Raw genomic sequence first — 23,162 nt, 5'->3', positions numbered from 1 at the left:
TGTCTGGCAGAGATGTATCAAAGCCTCCTCATTTTGATTTAGCACAGCGGATCAATACAACCCTATACTGTTTCAATTTGAGGGGTATTGATTTTCCTATGCCGACTCTATACAGGGGGACATTCATCATCAGGCAACCATATAGCATGATCTAACAGGGCACCATAGGGGCTGATCTGCTTATTCTTCACTCAGAACTCATGACTGCAGAGCAGCTGTTTTCAGAATATTTCCTTGTCGTAGGCTGTTGTCGTACGTGCTGGAAAACAATAGCTTACACTGCCACAAAGACAATAACAGCTCAGATGGAGTGGCCTTCAGAGATGCAGATAATGTGCTCTGTAATTCAGACAATAACGGATTCATCTAATGGCAGGCCAGGCGGTTTTATCAATCTAAGGAGAATCGTTGAAACACAAGCTGGTATGAAATAAATAAATAGCATTATACTTGTTTATGCCCCCTGACCGTCTGAGAATTATTTTGTTTATAATATGCTCTAGACAAATAATAAGTATCCTTTGGCAAGTCTCCAGGCAGAACTTAGGAGTAAAGGCAAAGCAATTTCTGAGCACGAGGGTGAAAACAAACATTAACAACTAAAGTCCCCCTCTCTCTCCCCTCCTCGCAGACATAACAGACAGCCACCTCAAAATGCTTGAGGGCTTTATATCTTACAAGAGCAGCATAAATGGGAAAGTTAATGTAGCATTGAATAAGACTAAGCTGCTGAACTGCAACACTGCCTTGAGCTTGTGAGCATATTGCATCATTTTTCTTCACCAGCAGGTTACCATTAAATTTGAATTTGTTGGAAGTTTTGCGGTATCATTTACAATGCACCCACGCTCAATATCCTTTTGTTTCAATGCAAATGCTATGCCTCTGAGAGGGGCCCCATTAATATTTGAACAACAGCCCAGAATTCAATCCAATACATTTTCTTAAGGGTACTTCGGTTGTATAAAAATGTAATCTTGAATACTGTAGCCTTCTCATTCACAGCCAAAATATATTTTTTCCATTTCACAGTATCTACAATATTAAACACAATTTTTGCAAGCGTCCAGCTTCTCTTTAGTCGTAAGAAATTAATAGCAACAAATAGATGGCCTCTTGAACATTTAATAAAACTGAAAACAACAGTGAAAAATGCCAATATACTTCACTGTGCATAATCTTACATCAATCCTAAATAAATCCCAAAATAAACCAAGTTTAGCTGCTTACGACATCTGTTTTTTTGGGAGCACCTCTTTGAACTACACTGCTAGTCAAAGACATAAAATAAAGCAGTAAAAAGTAATTACGCCAGATAGAATATTTTTCCAAACATGGTTTACGATATGAAACAAACCTAATTTCAGCAAACATGTTTGAACATCTGTATTGTATTTTCAAAAAGTAATAACAAGTCCTGAGCTACTGTTTCAAAAAAGAGGCACAATTTGTTTTGGCAAATCATCAGTGGTGCATTGTGCAAGATGCAGACTTTAAGTCTTCGAAGGACCAGGACTCACAGCATAATTTAGTATTCGGATTCTTGGAGTGAACATTTTTTCAAATTTTGTGTTTGACCTGCATTCAGTAAGGGTGATTTTCATATAGAATTGAGAAAAGCGTGCAAGTAGCAACTGAAGTTCCACTTTCAGGCTTGCTATGCTGTTAACAAAATATACAGTAACTCTTCATATTCTCAGCACTAGTGAATAAAATACATACTGTATGTTGTAACACCTCTGTTTGTCTAATATAACTAGCTTGATCCTGCCACTCCACTGTATCTGTGGGAACATGTGGATGCAGGTGAGAGGTGGGAGGCAGAGCAGGAGAGCCCCGCGGTTATTTTAACAGGGCCCATGGGGAAGTCTGCAACTACCACCAGGTGCTGGGGTGTGTTACTGAGAGGGTCAATGAATGCCTGGACAACACTGCAGAAACACCCCAACCCCCTTTCTGCTATCCCTGTCTGTTGGAAGACTGGCCAATCAGCTGTCCCCAGGGGATTAAGCCAGTCCACACTGTAATTGCGTTTGCTGACCCGATCGCTGACCCTATCGGATCCTGGGAAAATGACATTAGCTGGTGGTCCAATCCCTTCACTGCAGAGTTTTGTGAACTGCAACTTTTGTCCTCTAGGTTGGACCTACCATGGAGCGGCTATGGTTCATGTTAAAGACTTAGCGCGGCCCATGTTGGTCTGAAGGTGAACTTGTACTCATGTGAGGGCTTACCTCTGAGCCAGGGTCCCCCAGGCACCATGCTTGTTGGTGAGGATGTTGACGATTTTCTGCTTTAACTGGTTGGCCGTCACGTGGTCTCTGTGTTTGGCAGCACTGATCAGGTGATCGCACATCTTCTCTTCTTCTTTTCTGTCAGCAGCATATTGGGCACAGTTGGACTAATTTGAAATTTAAGAAAAAGAAAAGGAAGACAAATAAAACAGTGTGAACCTCGTATATTTATGGCTTTCAGTACAGTACATTGAACTAATAGAATTTGAGAATGTTTTACTTGAATAAAGCCAGAATAATGTATACCCTCTAATGGAGCATTTGTCACACTGAAGAATGTTATGGCTTCATTCAACACACTTGAGTGCATTAAGATATTAGCGGACAGCTGAGAGATATATTTCTGCTCCCTTGGAGGAGTGTAGTAAATCACGGCGAGCGCTTGAAGGCAGTCCATTCCCTAACTGCGGACAGATGAGGCTCCCTGCTAGGTAGCTGTGGATGGGGCTATTAGAGGAGAAAGGAAAATACTCTAATAGATCCACAAAGAATATAGTCTGTCAAGGGTAACAAATCGACCCTGCCATTGTACCAAGGGATGTGTTATGGTGCTCTGGAACAAAATGTACCACAAGGATACATTGATATCTGTACGTTGTAAAAATGAAATAAAAACAGACTAAATATTGCTTCATATCCAAGCATCAGAATGATAAAGTGAAAATAATTGTAATCTTAAAAATTAATTGGTCACACTATGAAAAACGGTGACATTGGTTTAAATCAATTTCCAGAAGTCAGTGCAGCTCTCTGAGTGTTCCATGTGACTAGAAGTAATGGTGAGGAGCACATCTGACTGACCCTATATCTGCTGCTGAAACAAGATTGTCTCACTATGCCACCCTGAGGGAACTCTTGCTAATATTCAAAATCTAATTTGCTAACAGAAGCTGGAAGTTAATTGAATTTCCTTCTTCAAATTTGAATTCTGTCAGATATTATACTTCAACATATTCTTCATACGGAAGATAACTCAATCTGTGCTTGTCACCTCGCATCACCACGTGATGCCGTGACAAATATCAAACGTTATTTATCACTTTACGGCATATGACGCCTCGCCCTGACACCAACTTAATTGTAAAAATGTCTTATCTGCGTCCTGAATCTTCAATCTTGCAGAGTGGGTAATAAAGTAACATCAGACTTCGATGAAAAGTGTAGGCTGTCTGGAGTTGGCAGACAGAACGGATGGGGCCAGGTACACTTCCCCCTTCTCCTGACATTGCATATCTAAGCCGTCTCTTCCAGTTTATCTAGCAGGTCAAGGATCCTCAAGAACTGTAAATCAAGTCGCTGTTTGAGGATGGCTGCTCTTCCCAGATAAGAAACTCATCACTCCACACATGTACAAGCTGCTAACAGAGGTGGTATGTGTGTGTGGGTGTGTGTGTGTGTGTGTGTGTGTGTGTGTGTGTGTGTGTGTGTGTGTGTGTGTGTGTGTGTGTGTGTGTGTGTGTGTGTCCTCCAATGTTTATCAACAACCAAACAAACTATTTTATTTTAATACAGAAATATGTGTCTCTGGGGCATTAATCGGCTTCATGTGCTTATTTGCTGACAAGCTTGCACTGACAAAAAATGATATTCAAGGGCAATGATTTTCATATCCATTTGAGAAAAATAAAAGCTAAATAGTTATTACTGCAAGATAATTATTATTCAGACACCAATAACATCTTGTTTGCTTTTCCTTTATTGTCCGAAACAGGAGTTGTTTGATACGGGTGGGATAAGTATAGACTCAGCTGGCTATCTACTGAGTTGGTACGCAAATATAAAACATAATATTTCTTGTATTTCCCTTTGCTACCAATGATTTAATAACTGTATATGAATTGTAATGGTGTGAAATGAAACCTCAGGAGGACACAGAGGGACACAATTACTGGACAATTCCAACTCTAGAAAATGTTAATACGAAATAGGATTTGTTTAAATTACATCTGACGAGCATAATGCAATTGTAATTTTCAGAACCAGTGACTGTTAATTATACATTACTTTCCATTTCACTTTAGGTGTAAGAAAGCATGGCACAGTGTATACCTCGAAATCTGCGTGTTTGTGGACGTCCTCTGCTCGCTGACGGTTCAGGATGAACTCGGCCTCGTTGGCAACCCGCACTATGTGGTCCTTCATGGCATGGCATAGCAACCTATAGATTTAGGGAGAACGTTAGATGCAGAATATAATGAATGTATACTAACATTACCTAGGAAATATCCAGTTTCATAGGCTAAAATATGTGATGTCCCCCAAAGAAGAAGTAGGGCCAATATACAGTAGCTTGTCATGGTGCAACATTCTGCCTGTTGAAAGAGCAGACTAGTAAACAGCATCATTTGTCTGTGTTATATTGCAAGGCTGCAGGTCAGTGACAGATCCCTCTGTAGCATTAGGGAGGGAATGGAGCATCATTAGAGCATGAAGACAGTCTGGCACACTCCTGATTGACTAAGCATCCTTTCCCACTGACCAGACCATCAACCCAGTGACCACAAAGCCAAAAAGACTGGCCATGAACAACTTTACACGTGGCTCAGGAGGCTCTGTGGTCTCCACCCACATTCACATTTAAATTCCAGTATATTTAATCTTTAAGAACACCCTGGCTACTGTGTGTAGATTACATGCCATTTTGCACACCATTAGGCTAGCTCTGTTTTAATTAAAGCAGCCCCTGTTCCTCTCCAGTGCTTGATACAGATTGTAATTTCCCTCCCGTCCCAAGGAGAGGCAGTAATCCCGGGGCTGCATTCATCAGCTGCTATTGCCTCTTTAACTGTTGACAAGCGCTCATTAATAGACAGACGTTCACTGTTCAAAGACAGGAGGCTGACAACGCCAAGCTTTGTTTTGAAACCGAGAATAGATAAGAAAGCAAGTTGACGAGTGATATATGGAGACGGGAAGAAGATATGCACTCCCCTTATCGCACTTCTGTGTTAATATTTCATAGAGGTAACACTATCAAATACAGGTAATCATACTTGGAATCAATGTGACAAATATACTTATTGTTTATCACCTAAAATCATTGACCATCCAAGTTAGAACCTTCTGAAAAGCTGTTTTGTGGTTATGAAATGAAAGACTATGGTCAACAATGTGATCCCTGTACCTTTTGCTTTTTAGATTTGGGATGTGTGCAGTAAAATAAAAATAATGATGGTATATTTAAACACTATTCCAGCATGGCAACCTGGGGCAGTTCTCTCACATGGATGCTGGGATCCAGCTACAGTCATGCAAGAGAGCTGAGTTGTAATATGGAGTAAAGTGATCTCTTTAGTAATTTCTTGGCACATTCAACATGTTTTAAACTGGCTTTGCTTTCAAACAGCTGTTCAATAAATCAAAGGACCAGCACAAAACTACCTGCTGTATGTGCAACAACACATACAGCATTGTCTTTGTCAGCCACGCCTTGTAAGGAAAACAGATTAACTAGATCAGCTACGTCTGGATCTGTCTAGTTAAGCAGAGCAGGTGTGCAGGGACTTGGAGTACCACAGGGAAAGTATGTATGTGTCAGCAGCACCCTGGACAGCGCCGTGTGGCCCTACAGACTGAAAGCCCTTTGTTCCAGGGCCAGCAGGGGACACAGGGAAGCCGGGCTGGGCTGCAGCGAGAGCCCGGGCATAGAGAAGGCCGAGCCAGATGGGTCAGCAGATGGGAGAGGAGGCTGAGCCGCCCCTGATCTGCTCTTTGGAAAACTGTGAGTCTGGCCACACCCAGAGACGAGAGGAAGAGGGAGGGAGACAGAGGAACACAGACATAGGGACGTACAGTATAACAGGCAGGAACTGAGATAAGAAGGCAGAGAATGAGAGCGGGTGACTGCACTCTAGTGTTGATGTTTTTACTTCATGCAGTCACAGTGCAGACACAGAGAGCTTAAGAGCTAAAGTATCTGCAACCTTTCTATGGCCACCAGGGAAAAGAAATATTTTTTAAAAGCACATAACAAGAACGATGAATAAATAATAAATGCTAGGCTGATGTTATGTATAACAGTGAATGGATACATTACCTTCCTTCGTTGATGAGCTCAATGAAAGCCAGGCCAGCGTTCTTCTGAATGGAGTTCTGCCATTCCTGAAATTAAACAATTTGTGATGAGGTACTCAGAGATGTTCTTCTGGGCTGTAAATGGTTGGTGAAAAGCTAAATGTATAATTACATCATTATAATATTAGATATTAGATATGGGTTTGCATTACATGGCATTAAATGTGGGTTTAGAGGAAATCATATCAGTATTGCCAGTTTTCCCAAAAAGGCTAAAAGCTAATAAAGTAATGAAAAAAAACACTCTCTTTAAGAGCTTCAGTTAAAACGAGTATCAAAATACAAGTTTAAACCAATATGCAATAAGATCTTTTAGAAATGCACGACAAAAATCACATTCACCCAAACTGCATATCTTAACTGTAATCTAGGTTACGTTTCATAGTTTGTTATTTAAGTAAGTAAATAAAGCATTTAGCTAATGTATCCTCTGCGAACACAATCATGGCTATAAAAAGCTGAAATCCTGTACAGCCGGTGTAACCATCCTTTCTTTCTCTTTGAAAAGATCTGTAAACACAGGAGAGATGTAATTGTGGGATGAAACTGAATCCTCTCGCTTAAATACAGCCATTTCCTCTGTCCCTTACAGTGACAGATTACCGAGCAGGCCCACTGAGCCCTTCAGTGTGCGACTGGAAGGGATGCGAGCCATGGGCCAGAGTGCCAGCACTTTCTCAAAACATGCTCTGGAAATGATTAAAAAGCAGTTTGAGAGCACGCCTTTCACTGTGGGAAATCCAGCTCTCCTGTATCCTCACTGAGGTGCAAATGGAAGACAAAACAGAGAAGGCCCAGTTCAAAAGAGGCGAAAACAAGATGAATGAAGGAAAAAACATCTCAGCCCCGGGTGTTCCTAATGTATTTGCAATTCCCATTAAAGGAGGCTTTGAATTAAAAATGTGCAGTAAATATTGTTACTCATTGTCACACAATAACAATACATTTGGGTAAATAATCTGTAGTTGTAGATGCAACACAGTGATATAAATATAATGTTTTTCTATGTGTGGACAAAGTAAGCCATATTTTTTTGTTTAGTACCAAAATAACTGACATTGACATTATTATGTATGTGCATGTGTTTTTGTAAGCAGTTGCCGTGCCTGACAGATACCGCCTCACGCAGGAGAACAGTCTGACCCTACGATGCGTTAAGTCAGGGAGATGGTGCTGACAAACTGCTGAGCATCTGGTCTCCAAATGTTCCCTGTGACCCCCTTCCTCTGCTACAGTATCTGCCTGGAATAAGCTGTTCTTGATTTGGAGAGGGATCATGTACAGTCTTCTGAGGTTCCATTTGCACCATGCTCACGTGACAAAAATAAATACAGAAATCACGGCAGACACTTGGGTGTTGCCGGGGAAATGGCAGCAGGTCAGTGTAGGTACGCCTATAGCATGAACTAGTCACATTTAGTATCTTGTCTGAGCTATGCTTGTTGACAGCTGAGATAGCACTTCAGAGGCTCTCTTTTGTCTTGCCTTTTTATTTATTTTTTAAATGGGAAACAGTGCTCCCAGAGGAGGCTGCCTCTGATTGCAGATATTCCTCTGCTGCCTATTAAAAGAGAATATTTCAAGACGTGCATTTTTATAAAAAAGAAACGTGATCCTTGACGTAAATGTAGACCATGATGACAGTGCAGCACCTCTGGCTTTTGGTATTTGGTGTAGAGCCTTAGATATATTTGAATTTACTTACAAAACTTACTAAAACTAGCTTGACCTATACAGAGTAAATACCATTTCCAGTAGGTCAACAATGTCCAGACTGTTGTATTTATTATGAGGTGAATATAACAAAACCCATGGAATTAAACATTTTGTACAAGACCAACTTGCTTATCTGATGCTGTTTTGCGGGTGGTGAAACCATTTGATCTTACATTCGTTTTTACACACAATGGCAGTGGAGACAAGTGCAAACACAGAAAAAAAAGGACAGGCGGTGAAGACAGAGATGGTGATGATTAGATTACAATGGTGTGAATTTCACTTAACTTCAACACTTTAATTAGAAAATCATTTTCAGATGTTTCGTGATCATCTCACCCTCGGCTGTATTCCCAGATTATATTTCATTCAGTGCAATGTTTAACCGGATCGGCCCTGCTTGACAGCAATTCAAGCTATATATATTTTTTGCTTTCCAAACATCAGAAATTGCAATGATTTAAATCAGGTAAATGAAAATGTAGGCATTTTTTGTAGTTAGGACTAACTCAGAAGCTAACCATTGCCTACCAACAAATCCAGCAGGCATGGTTTACATTTACATTATTTTAGTCATGTTTTCAGGAGCCTGACAAAGGAAAGTAAAGTAGTCACTCTTTATATCTTAGATGTAGTTTCCTCCTACTCTCTCACAACTTGCTAACACTGTGTTAGTTCCAGGACAGAACAGAACAGCTGCCTGCTACCGCTGGATATTTTTTAAATAAGAGAGAGGAAAATAAATAGATTGGTGTATTTGTATGTACAAAATAATTCACTAATAGTTGATAATAAACCTGTGAATTATTTGACCCAATATTCAACACTGGGACATTTTGGACCTTCAACAATGAGTTGGAGCAATGGTACCAATTGGACCCATCGTTCTCAGTCACCCATCTTTGCATTTACACTAGAAGAGTTTCTGGCCCCGATAAGATTTTCTCTCCTCCCACTTTCAGCCTGCTGAAATACAGCACTATGTATTTGTGGTGTTTCAATCCAACCTGTCAGTGTGTGGGAGCTTTTGCTTTTATCTACTCAACTTTGCTCTGGTATACTCTCCACATCTGGAGGCCTTCCATCACTAAATCTCTGTGGCTCCACTCTAGATCCCCCCAGTATGTTTAAGCTGTTACAAGAAACAGAGCTGCTTGACCTTTTCATTCAGCTGCCCAGACTGAGGAGAGACACACCGTGTCTGCAGCCACGGACAGCCACACTATGATTGCAGTGGTAAGTATGCATAAATAAGAAAAAGGCAGATCATTAGCACTAATTCATTCATAAAACTGACAGGTAACAAAACAGAGAGTGACCAAAGGTCAGCTCAGTGCCCCCCTTGCTGTCTTAAAACATTAATGTTGAAATATGTGAGGGATATGTTGAAGTTGTCATTTTATAGTGATGTAAGCCAAAGCTCACCTTCCCCTAAGATGCACTATATGATACCACAGGCATTAATTATGAGCACATGTCACAACAGTGTATTTGCTCATGGTAAAACAGCTCGGCATATCTCAGCTCTATCACCTGTAATAAGTAGCAGACACTGACATTACTCATCACAGTGTGATGTTTAAATCACATTAGCTGGCAACATAACTGGATTTGGTGATGGTGCAGGGTTAGGATACAAAGCAATGGCTCCTCTCTATCTGAGAGGTTGTAGAAGGACACCAATGGTCCAGTTTCAAGTCCTCGCTGTCTGATCGATATCTCCGCCTGGGTTTCATCCCTAGAGCCCCTAATGGCAGGAACCTCTGGAGCCGCAGTAATGCTATCTGTTTAAAGGGGGGGTGGACTCAGACCTTTAACAGCATGCTGACGCTCTCATCTACAATAAATCCTAGAGCTGGAAAAAGCCACTTCCCACAGATACTCTACAGACAGTGAATAAGGGAGCTCGTCAAAATCCTTCAAAAGAGCAACAATAACTCAAAGCTGGCTGCCCCATTTATGTATTTTTTTTGAGGGGAGGAAAGCCCCTGAATAATGGCCTCCATATAACAGAGGCTGAGCTCCCTGCTGAAGAGGGCTTTGGACTGCGGATACCACAGAGCGCCTATAGTGGCGATCAACCTCCTCGAGGCTCTGGCCCTGCAGTCTGGATCCACAAAGAGGCACCAAGTAATGGCTTCCTTATGGGCCCCCGATGCAAGACTGATGGGCTGACAGAAGGTATGTTAAATATCTCCTGTTCTAACTGCTACATTGAGGCTTTGACCTTCTCTAAAACAAGGGCTTAACAAGAGATCCAGAGGGTCAGCTTGGAGGTGATCAGTCACTAGCCGCGTTGCATGAATAGGGACTTTTTCTCTAAAGTAGGGATCAGTCAAAGTTCTGGGGCGTAGTGTGAAAGTATCTGTATTCTCAGAGAAATGTTCATGTCTTTATTTGTCTTTGTTTAGGGTACTATGAGTTTAAAAATGAATATTTTATAAAGTAAACAATCTTTTAAGCAAAGCTTCAGCAGATATTAAATCACGTGTTCTCTGATAAAAGACATTTGACCAAGCATTAACAATATACTTATTAAACTATCTACAGTTGTGATAAAGACCAAGCCTATTTCTTGTGTGTATAAACTGTATATTTTGACGAGTTAAAGAGGTCTTTAAATATTTAGTCCATTGGCACATTTAAAAGCAGCCACTAACAGATCTCTACAGTGCTGTCGTAGTGTTCACAGAAATGTGAGAGAAAGAGACAAAGACAGGCTGGGAAAAAAAGGTTGCATGGAGAAGGATAAAAAAATACTCACCTGAGAACAAAGCAGCATGACGAGCTCCACCACTGAGGTGCTTGACTTCATACACACCAGACCTGTGGAGATAAAGCAATGAACCAATTTATTAACTACAAACGTTTTTACAGAAGTATTTTAAAACACAGAATATCTTTGAGTATAACCTGCTATTTTTTCCAGTAATTCAGGAATATTACTAAATAAATATTCAGATTTAAATGTACCACATACAACACAAAACTCAGAAGAAATAAATATTGTTTTTGGCAAAAAGAAAATTACAGGCGGTGGCAAGTTAATTTGTAAGCCCCTTAAATTGAGCTTCAAATGTTTAGATCCTCAAGAAAATAATAATTAGCATGAACAGATGTACACACATGCGAGACCACCCTCCCCAACCTTCTACCCTCACACATACACACACACCCACAGGAGTGAACACCGACATTCACAGCTTCTTCCCTCATCTCCATTCTGTAGAGGGTGAGCCGCAGAAGCAGACAACTCTCTAATGAAACAAGCGCAGGTGTGAAAAGCTCATTTGCAGAAACAATGGCTTCCACTGGTCTCGTGTTCTGCACCTCCAGCTCCTTCTGTTTCACTTGGCGAGAACCATTAAAGGTGCAGTCATTAGTAAAGGAAATAATGCAACTCTGTAGGACTCATTACAGGCTGGCAGAAGCAGAACTCTGAGTCACACACACGCCATTGTTTCAGGGCGAGCGGGGTGTTGATCAAAGGAGGAAAATAATATATTCTTAGTATAAAAAAATGCCCGAGTTGATCACTGTACAACACTTCACCCACCTTATGTGTATGATGGTGCGGTTCAAAGAGGGTTATTTTCTTTTTTGTTAATTGTTTCAATGTTTGTTTCTTTTCACAAAGTTATAAACAAAACATTTATATATTTTTTAAAGAAATTATAGTATGCATTATTGGTTGTGATGACATAATGACTACATTCTCAGGGAGTGCCATTTCATTTTTACGCCTTTCAGCGGGGGAAACAGACCCCACACTGAATTAATAAATGACACTTGCAACAGTGTCTGAACCCTGTTTTATCTGCACTGTAAATACACTGTAAAAATTGGCTATAAAAACTAAAAAATTGTCATTCAATTAAATATCCTCCTGCAAATTTGTAGCCGCACCAATAACAGTCAAAAGACTTGAATTTGCACCTGGTTGTCAGGCCTTCCAAAGAGAAAATAAACAAATATATAAACTGATATCAGATATTAACATTCAATGTATGTAGTTGTGCTTGTGTAAATGCTGTAGTATGTTACAAAGAATGCAAAATATTCAGAAAACTGGATAGATGGATGTTTTGCTAACCATTTTCACATCCGTCTCTATTCATGAGCAGAGAGTGTCCGAGGGAGCGTATTGTAAATACTCTGAGAGGAAGTGACCCCTCTCTTGTACACAGAGTGCCACTGCTGACCTCTTGTTATAGCAGTGACATGCTGAGCCATAAGTCAGCCGGTCTGACACAGGAGTCAGGTGGCCAACTGACCCCGGCCTTGTGCTGGTACACAAACTAAATGCAATCTATTTAAACACGGCCTGCCAGTCCTTTCCTGTAAACAGGGCAGGGTTAAGGCACGGGTGAATGTGGCATTGTGGGGCAATGTGCCGGCAGGCTGGGCCACTCAGGGGACAGCAAGAAGCAGGCGGCAGGCATCACAACAGCAGCAGTGTTCACACACAGGGCTGAGCCACCAACTCCAAGTGTAAAGCTCAGGGTGCACTCAACATAATTGCTGCAGTGACCACGTCTGCAGGGGGGTAGAAGGAATAGGGTGAGGCAAAGGGGCACAAGGGGCACACGGGGGCTTGACCCCGAGCAATCTAAGGAGTGATGGATGACTGGTAATTACTGGTAAATGGAGCGCCTTTGCACTACAGCACAGTATTTCAACTGTGAGCCTGGGAAGGGACAGGAAGAAAAGGAGAAAAAGAGGGAACCGTTGAGCAGTTTGGACAAACACACTGCAGCTGGGACAAGACCCGAGAGGTTTCATAATATAAAGATTTAAAGTCCATGTGGTAAATCTGTGCATTTGTTTTGATAAACCTGCTCTAATTCGTGTCAGAGTTCACAGTCCCAGGCAGAGTTACACATGTCTGGTGAGGAGCATTGAGGCCCGAGCTGTCCATCTACGACCTTGTTTGTGGGGTTACACTCTCAGCTCAGCTCTGGTTTGTCAGCTTGGTCAGTCTGCTGACAGACTTTGAGTGAAAGGGTAACAGACATATTCACACTTGTCAAGGCTATGCTACCTGATTTTTTATTCCTTTCTCCTGAGTGTGAGTGAGGAGCCTTGGCCACATGCCCTGGCATACATGGCTATTTACATATATATATACACACACACACAGTATGTGAAAGCTGTATACACAATGTACGGCGGAAACTGAATGTTTGCTGAACTTCACCGGCTGGAATGGAAACATTTAAAATACTAAACACAAACAAACTGTGATATTTTGAATGTCCAATTACAAATTCTGATTTAGAAAGAAAAACAATCTTCAAATTTAGGATAAAAACGCTTTTAAAAAAGAATAAGCAACATCTAAACTAAATATTACATTTAAGATTGTGATTTAAAAAAGGAATATAGGCAGCAATTAAATACATTTTTGGGGTAGCTTGCCGTTTACATACTGCAAACATACCAATAAATAATGCTCAGGAAAGCAGACACGTGTCAGACAACTTCTTTCTGGATCCGGCTTTAATAAATGAAGTCACGAGAATGCATTCTTCCAGCCTGCTGTCATCCTCTGCACAGACTCTGAAACTAATATTGGTGTTGCTAACTCTTAAAAGACTTTGGCAGGGAGAAAACTCTGAGATATCATTTCAATTTGTCAAGTCAAGAGACTGCAGGCCACACACCAATATTCCACATTGGACACACACAGACAAATGTCTACAGAAACAGTCTCAAGCACTTGTGTGTGTGTGTGTGTGTGTGTGTGTGTGTGTGTGTGTGTGTGTGTGTGTGTGTGTGTGTGTGTGTGTGTGTGTGTGTGTGTGTGTGTGTGTGTTCTTGTATTAAAGCCAAAATAAGCTTTGCGAATAGACCGGCAGAGCGCACACGTGCAGGCAGAGAGTCCCTGAGGTTAGAGAGAGTGCCAACCTGGGAGCCCTCACACAACCACCAGGAAATAAGACCAGAGTAGCATGCAGCAGAAGCATTCAGCGGGCAATGTGCACAACCAAGCCAGTCACACCAGTGAAATATGCCAGTTCTGTTTAAATTAAAATCACGAGGCTTTAATGGGAAAGATGATAATCATAAAGGCTGTGACTCAGAGTACCAGACATCCATAATTCCAATTTTAGCTTGCAGTACTTTATCCCTTTAACAGCAACAAACCTTTACTGCCTTACCTTTTATACCAATACAAATTTGAAGGCTCACTGTTAGCACCCTTACTTAATTTTACATCCGTGTTATTGGATTTGGTCCGTACTGTGTGGAAAAATTCTTTCTTGCACTAAAAGAAGAAAAGGGTCAATTTACTTCTAATATAAATAACGGTCAAGGTTTTAGATTTCCCTACAATGGCAAACAGCAGACAAAAAACACTTCCCAGTTCATTTTTGAATAAAATAAAAAATGGACGATGAAAAGATAAAAATCCACCAAGCAGCAGGGTAACCTAGAGACGCTTAAAATATCACTGGCACGAGGCAAAGGCCACCAATTATTCCAACGTGACATCTGCCTTACTGTGAAACAGGGATGTATAAAAATACCACATATCGGAATAATCCTCGATATGTGGACTGAATCATGAAGAAAGCAAAAACACACAGCCATCACAAGATGAATGAAAGAGAAAGCAGATTTAATCAGTCTGTGACAGACTCCTAGCTTGTGTGCAAAATAGTGACTTTCCTGTCAACACCTACCACTGCGTATGCATCCATCAATGAGGCAGCCGGTGTAGTACAAACACGGGTGAGCAGGGTGGCTGGGGCAGTTTGAGGAATAAAATGTACTAGACAACATCTGTACCTTCTATGAGCAGCTCCTGCCCATGGCTTCCCAGCAGGGTGCGCGACAGGAAGGGCGCAAAGTCCACGAAGATCTCTCTCAGCAGGGGAGCCACCTTCTCCAAGGCCCTCTCCAGCTTTGTAGTTATGCTGTGAAAGAAAACACATCCAGAAAGAAGTCATGAAAGGGAAATGAGACACCTGGATAAGAGTAGGAATGTAAGAGAAGGAGGATTGTGCCCTTCCATCAAGGGTAAGGCAGGAATATGCAACCTCAGTGTCAACCAGGTGCACAGAGCTAATACTAGTTAGCAAGTAGCCTCATTGACAGGGTCTCTGAGTGCAGATGGTAACTAACACAATTCAGAGGAGGCAAACCAAGCTAGGTATCCATGAGATTAAAGCTGCTATCACCGGAGACAAGAGCTTATTTGTATGTTGTCAAAGAGGATTTCTCAGCCATTGTTTGCATTCTTTGTTGTGTTATGTTTCCAGGCTTACACATGTGATCACAGTTGTTCTGCAGACTGCAGAGGCAAGTTTCTTATCTCCTACACACTCACTACATGCTGCTGCCTGACATTATCCAAGCGCCTCGGAGAAACTGTGAGCTGGAGTCATGCAGCCTTACAACTCACACTGTATACAAGCAGAGATACAACTCAGGCTGCAACATAGCTCTGCACTCTTATGTTGCACACACAGATAGTAGTCAACATGAGCAGAGAAAAAAGGCTTGTTTTTCCAGCTAAGATAGGCAGAGAGCAGCAGGATAGGGAGAAACAAAAAAAAGGAGAGGAAAGGATTGGTTTAGTATGAGTGTGAGGTGTAATCTGCCTTCCTGCACCCTGGGAAAACAGAGCATAGGGATGACACACTGGCATTCAAAGCAGGGTGAGGTCTAGGTGGCTAACATAAATGTCCTTGCCTAAGACACTGGCCTGCATCCCTGGAGGCTGCTTGTAATCCTGTCAGGGAGCTAAAGGGTTTGAGCTCGGGAGGGGTCTGTCCCTGGCGTAGTGGACACTGGTCCACTTCACAAAAGGCGCTGAAATAGAAAGAACAATTGAAAATGAAACCACAGGCAGAACTTGCTTCACGTTGTTTTGTCACTAAGCTATTTTATTTAATTAATTACATATTTATTATTTTCACTTCATGGTGACACACGCAGTTTATCATAGCTGTTTTTCTGCTCATCTCAGATATGAGGCTCTGCAGCGAGACAGTCCTATCATTGACTTCACAGTTACGCTAAGTGATGTCGGTTACTGCTGCCATGGCAACTGAAAAGGAAAGAGAGAGAATCTGGAGAAAGACCTGGGCGCTCGGCAGTCAGGGGGAGAGCACGACTAAGGGCGCCTGTCACAAACTATTAGAGCAGATGAGTCAAGGTCACGACAAGATATACACACCGAAATACACAAATATACACAAAGAATTAGGCCCCACTTTAGCACCTGAAGACAACACACCTCAACTTTTATTTGCGGTCTTCTGTTTTTTACAATGCAGAGACAAAGAAAATACCTCCTTGAAGGGGAGTAAAAATTAAATGTGGTTAAAAGATAAGCTTTTCGTGTGTAAACGAGTACATTTTAAAACATTGGGTGCAACATTTGAATAATAATAATGTTAACCAACAGGAAATAGAAGTAGTGCTGAACAGAGAGGGCCCTGCTGTACCTCATGCTTTCTTCTGTGTCTTCAGGCATGGGTGCCACCGTCTGCACGGCCGGGAGATTCCTACTGGTGGCTCCGTTGACAAAACTGGAGGAAGAGGAAGAAGAGGGGGCTGCCTCCGTGGCTCCTGCAGGAAAGACCAACAGCAGCATACCATATTAGTATTACCATTTAAAATGTATTATAAATGTTGTTTTATAATCTTTACAAATTTAACAGAGAGGTAACAATCACATTTTAGGTATCAAAACACATTTCATAATAATAATAATAATAATAATAATAATAATAATGTATTTAAAAATAGAAGTATAAATAAAATCGAGCTCACATAACAACCTTTAACTAGGACAAACCTAATCATACATTAAAATCCAGTCTAAAAAAGGTTTGTTTTTGTTGATGTTTCCAAGGTGGGAGGTGGGTGCAGTCTCTGCTGTGTTCTGGGAGTGAGTTCCAGAGGGAGGGGGTGATAAGAGTGACATGCTGTAAATTATAAAGTTTTAATTGTTCTAAAAACAGCTTTGTTGGCAGATTATTTTATTTTTTTGACTGAAATGACAATTCAGTCCCACATCCAGAGGCTGTACATGGATGTCCTGGCACACAGAGAAAAAAACTGAAGGAAGAAAACTGAATGGCAAGTTATAAAAAAACAGCCGCAGTCAGGCTCGACTGTGGACTTCGGCAGTCAGCGAATTTCTACCAAGTTAAACAAATGAAAACTTGGTAAGCATGTCACATCGTGCAACCAATCTGTAACTTAATCTAAGTGCACCTACAGCACGCTGGTTGGCTAAACCGGTGCCAGCAGCAACATATGGAACTATTTTTCTTACTAAGTCACTGCATCACATTTTTATAAATTGAAATTTGTTTGGGTATCAAAGCTAATTTAGGCTATCCTGAGAGCAGTTTAAAGATAAACCCTTAGACACCAGTATAACATCACAGTGACTTGTCAAATCACGGGGTCTGGGTGAGGGCCTGTGGCGTTAGCTCAAAGCGCACTTTGACTTTGAAACATTTCTCACATTCCTGCAGAGGGGCTCAGAGAGGAGAGGGAGAGGGTTTTTTTTTAATGGAGCACATTAAAAAGGTGTTGGAGCTCCTAATGGTTCTTGGTGTTAAGTGGGTCCTTTCAGAGGCCTGGACTACGGGAGCCCTGAGGTGGAACTGGCTAAATGCAGCAGAGCCCAGAGAGAAGCAGCGTGACAGGGGGGGGTTGAGAGACCCTGCAGTCAATCAGACAGGAACACACTGAACACAGGAGAGCCATTCGTACAAATAATATTCCGTTATTATCTACTGGGGAAGATTAAAATGGAGTTGTGTGTTTTGTCTGTATCAGGAGGAAGGCTTGTGCCTGAAGGAGAGCCTTTTTTATTTGACACAGCAGAGCTGCAGCAGATGCGCATAGGAAGGTGCAGAGGGCCATCTAGTGGTTTCAACAGGGCCCTGCGGAGGGATACAGGCTCACATGATCCAGCTGCTTTGTTTCAATTCTTGGAATTGGTCGTTAAGATGAACAGTATTTACTCAAATTACAGTATAATAGTATCATTTGAAAATTAACCACATGACCAGGGCTGCATGTAGTGTTTTAAATATAGGACTATATTCCAGTAACCTTGTGTGTGACCTACCCGTGGTGTTGATCATGCTTTTGGGGGTCACAGAGGCAGCAGCAAAGATGTTCGGGGTGCTGCCAGCTGTCAGCCCAGCAGAGGTGCTGCTGCTGCCTCCCCCTGTGTTAACTGCTAGGCTGCCAGGGGAGGTTTTCTTCACAGGCACCACCACACTCCTACAGGAAACACACACGCACACAACAAGCACCATTCGCATATGCATGACCTAAAGATGCAAAATGTATTGAAAATATCAGCACAGTGAAGAGGAAAAGCTAGAAGTGGTGTTTGGGTTTCTCCCCGTCAGAGTGCTGTTGAGAAAGACAATACATCCCTACAGGTGTTACAGTCTACAGTTGTAGATGAACTTGTAATAAAGCCATAGAATTATGCATACATCTGATTTGTAGCCCTGCTATGATGATAACAAAAAAGACTGCTGAACAGTTGGTTAACTATGCTTTTTCATCAGGACAGTCGCCAAGAACCAGGCGGTAAAATAAATTAAGCCAGCTATACCAGGTAAGACCAAATATAAATGTTGAGTTAAGCTGAGAAGCCCAATGTGAGTATATGTTGAAACCTTGGTTCCCGAAGACAGCCCAAGAACAGACTAACTAATAATCATTTCTGATATACTGTATTGTAAATCCCCCCTCTATGTCATGTGTTGTATCATTTGTCATTTTGTACTTTTTATGTCTTGCAAAACTTAACTAACTTGCCATTGAAGTAAAAAAAAAAGCTTGTCTTAATACTACAACATTTCAGTACAGCCAGCATCTGGAGGCTTTTCATTACTTTTTTTTATTCAGAAATAATTGAAAAACAACTTTTATTTGAAGTTATAAAGGAGCATTTATAATCTTTATCATCTCCTACTTCTCTCAAGAGGAGCCAGCACGAGCAGGCCCAGACATTATTCAGGACATGGGGAAGGTAAACATCCGGACCTGTAAGTCCATCCGTCAGCGTAACGCAGGCAATCCAAACACATACACACGGAGGCTGGAGTAAATAAACCAGAGGCCAGCCAGACAGCTACTACACTTTCCCTTACATCTTGTCCTGCCACCGGTGGCCCTGGGCTGCCCTCTGCTCTGCTTGAAGGAGCCGAAAACATCCCCAACCCTAATGAGAGGCTCTCCAGGAGCATCTTGGCAGTAGTTACTGACAGACATTTGCATACTGTAGCTGCCGCCTGTGTTGGAACTTACTGAACTACGGCTCATTGAGCATGAGATTCAAGATCTTTGCCTTTGGCATTTGCTCTGTGCAGACATACAGAGCAGCATCTGGGCTTTGATGTGGATGAAGAGTGTTAGACATTTATCTGGATTACAGCCTACATTCATCCTATCCCTATATCAGTTTTGACTTATTAAAAAATAAAAAATGAAACTTTGAAAGTACAGGTGCAAGACAGTGCCTTAAATAACAGAAAAGTTGGAATAAACCATGAATAACTTACATTAGGTCAGAAAGGGAAACATATGATGTGACTGATTGTACCTCTAGTCTAGTCCCATGTATACACTTACATTATTGTATCAAATGAAAGAATACATATTCTACAAATGTACTGTAGATCAAAACACTGCATGTTTAAAAAAACTTTAAAAGTTTAAAACAATTCTCTGCAGGAATATCTTCAATGATAGTCCTGCAGAGAATTGTTTTTCACTAATCCACTTCCTCTGTATAATAATTAAATATAATCACATTTAAAACATGTAAAAACAAAGAAGAACTCATTTGCGGAAAATGTTCTTATTCCATGCCTATATAACATTCCCAAACCTACATGGTGCCTATCAACATTGTTGCTGATGAATATTATATGATTAAAATGTCTAACCCGTTGACTTATTGATAGAGAATAAGGGGCCGCAACCTTAAGGCAGGCAATTTCTCAGCTGTACAACCTGTGAGTCTGGGACGTTTGTGATGGAGAGTCATATTACAGGACTCATCGATTAGAAGCATTCATTCTGGCTTGCAGGAACACTGACAGCTTGTCACATTAAAGAGAGCAGTTGTCACATCAAGCTAGCAGTCAAGTCAATTTGACAAACATAAAATCCAATTTGGCGTAATTACCTTTTTCAATATAAAGGTTTTTTTTCCAAAATAAATCAGTTGATAATACAAGTTATAAGATGCAAATTGGGAGTTTGTCTTTGTGTTTATATTATATACTATCGTTGACATTTTGTTGTCTATACTGTAGGAGGTGGGCAAAAACATATTTATCTAAGAATTTCTATACTACATATCCTTCCAGAAATGTTTTTGTGGCATTTCTCCACCCCATAGTTTATGTGGATTTAACAACAACATTATTCTTATGGACAGTTTTTTCTAGACTTTTTTTTTGCCTTTCAATTCCTAAATATTTATGATCACACCACACACAAATCTGGAAGCTCATCTTTTGCAGCAGTGTTAAGCGAAAGTAAGGAATACCTGTTCATTTTAATTTGTAACTGGAGATATGAGAAAAATATCTAAATGTCTGCATATAAGGATTATTTTTTTGTACAACATTTTAGTTTAATTAACTTAAGACTGTCCTATGGTCTGTGCCAAAGGCTCTACAGTAAGATAAAAAGACCAACTTCCTAGGTGTTGTTACGTTATGTAATATAATGGGGTTTACAAAAAAATTAAATAAAATAGAAATGACTGCTAAGCACTTTGCAGACATAGGAATACTACAACTGGTTGAATGCAGTTTCAGCCTGTTGCTCTATATATAGTTCTAAATATATCGAGCAAATGCATGTATTATCTGAAGCTACCCAACTCTTAAAGCCTGCTCAGGGTGAAATAGTTCCAAAAAGCAATTCCTCCAACCACGAGGCTTGGAGGAAAAAAGTAATATTGTAATTTATGAATGATCGTCGTGGATTCCCCTTTATTTGCGAAAGCTACTGTACAGACCATCACATAGTGCTCAGAGAGAAAGGGGCAAAGCACATGAATTAAACATGTAAAGAAAAGCTTGTGGATGCTGGAGATGAAAGATACACTAGTGACCTTGTGTAACAGCAGACACACCACTAACCCAGCAGACCTCTGTTCAAAAGCAATCTGATTGGCCCAGGATTAAAGATGATGCAGTAGACTTGGTCCTGCAAAAACTCCCCGACAGGAAGGAGAAGAAAAGCTCGTCCTTATCACGTCTGCAGTTGGCCTTTGGGTTTGCAAGGGTGCCAGATAATGTCTTGTCCAATCTCCGGCAGTTACTCTGGGTGACACAGGCCAGGCCTTTGCTCTGTCACGAGCTAGCCTGCTGTCAACTGAAGAAAATACCCAGAAATCCTGTCTCAACAAAACATTGCAGTTTTTTATGTTGCAATTAAACTGTATATCCACAGTCCATGGAATAGATGAAGTAAAAATAGCTGCACTAACTTGCCCTTGATGTATTTTAGGCTTTTTAGTTATTTATCTCTTTATGACACATTCCTCAAAATGATTAAAGCACTGATGTTTTATAATACATTATATAGCTTGGTTGATTTTCTATGGACAAAAATACTACTGAATAATAGTGAACCACCTAAGAAAAAACCCTGGCAAAATAGTTTTTTTAAATTTCAAAAGAGCCATTGAAGTTTGAAAGCTGAAATATGAAATATGATCATCTCCAGAGATACAGCTGAGCCTCAAAGAACACGGATGACAATCATAATTTATTTAGTAGATCTACTGCTCTTCTCCTTGAAAACTCATCTTCAGATATCACTAGCGTTTTTTTGATTATGTGAAGCCGGCGTGGATGATATCTTGTTTTCCAAATGTACTTCTAGGTTGCATCCTCCAGCTGAGGCCTGCTGGTTCTTAGGCAGAGCTGGAACGTTACATTAAATCTACAAGATGAAGATAAAAACATGAACCTCTTTTAATGAATAATTAATTAGTAAAGTACTCATGAATCATGTATAGATTATCTAGCGCATATTTTATTAATAGAATTGTGTTAATTGGCTTGCAGAGAATAAAGAAAGGATTAATCTTGGCATTAATATTAATGAGGTATGCAGCTCTGGCGGACGACTGCACTGTAAAGTGTAACCAAAAAAATGTTTCCTACGAATGTTTCCAAAATCCAATGAATAAAGTCTAATATTGCTTTATTCAGAAATAGTGGGATAGATACAGAGAGACTCTGCTCACCATCAACTTTTAAATTCCCTTTGCTCTACATTTATAGAAAACCAAATACAGCCATGGAAAAAAAATGAAGAGACCACTTCAGCATTATAATTTTTCTCTTGTTTTATTATTTATAAGTATGTTTTTTTTTAATGTATTCTATAAACTACTGACAAGTTTTTCTCTGTGTTGAAATTCAACAAACACTGGAATGGCTGCCATACATGTAGATATAAAGATTTAAGAAAAATTTGGTCCGAGTGGTCTCAATTTCTTCCGGAGCTGTATAATATGGAGGCCAACATTATGGAGCTAATATGGAGACATCTGGGGAAGGACAGGTGTAAAAGCGAAGAAGTTTAGGATTACTAAGTATTTCTGTACTGTATTCCCATCTGGTCAAACGGACATCTGGATGCTGATTAATTTAAACCTCCTCCTTGAAGGTCTGCAGCAGAGGGACCTCTGTTACGACGGCCCCTGTGCAACCCATTTCAAGCCATTTCCCCCTCCTTTTTCTTTTTTGATGTTGTCACTCCCAATCTATTGTCGCCCTGACAGACAAATGAAAGGCATGTCCATGTCTGGCAGCTCATTTTGCTGGCAGGTGGCAAACAATTAGACACAGCAAATAGAGGCCGGAAGGGGGGAGTGACATGAAAAGCATGAAACAAAGTTGTATATGTGGTCAGGAGGGTTTGTGTGAAAGCATTTCAAAAATAATACACTTTGCTGTGGCGACTCATTTCAGGCTGCCAGTTTCCATTACGGGTGTGAGCGGTGAGGGCGACAGGGCCGGGCACGGTGTGGCGTGAGGCCGCTTCTGTTTAATCTGT

The 23,162-nt window shown here is 40.8% G+C and overlaps 1 protein-coding gene across 1 annotated transcript in view; it reads right to left on the bottom strand.

Annotated features, from left to right (window-relative positions):
• nbeab (neurobeachin b) overlaps nt 1–23,162 on the bottom strand; it is a 179,335-nt gene that overhangs the window by 76,977 nt on the left and 79,196 nt on the right. Inside the window, exons 30-37 of the mRNA XM_063906394.1 lie at nt 18,184–18,341; nt 16,541–16,664; nt 15,783–15,902; nt 14,876–15,004; nt 10,849–10,915; nt 6,331–6,395; nt 4,344–4,452; nt 2,235–2,401 (exon numbers count right to left, since the gene is read on the bottom strand). Coding sequence (XP_063762464.1) covers nt 2,235–2,401; nt 4,344–4,452; nt 6,331–6,395; nt 10,849–10,915; nt 14,876–15,004; nt 15,783–15,902; nt 16,541–16,664; nt 18,184–18,341 — 939 coding nt within the window. The remainder of the gene's footprint in view (nt 1–2,234; nt 2,402–4,343; nt 4,453–6,330; nt 6,396–10,848; nt 10,916–14,875; nt 15,005–15,782; nt 15,903–16,540; nt 16,665–18,183; nt 18,342–23,162) is intronic.

Source organism: Eleginops maclovinus, chromosome 18, assembly GCF_036324505.1.
Source record: "Eleginops maclovinus isolate JMC-PN-2008 ecotype Puerto Natales chromosome 18, JC_Emac_rtc_rv5, whole genome shotgun sequence".
NCBI lineage: Eukaryota > Metazoa > Chordata > Actinopteri > Perciformes > Eleginopidae > Eleginops > Eleginops maclovinus.
Note: the sequence above shows the minus strand (reverse complement) of the source record. Positions and strands in the feature narration are given on the sequence as shown.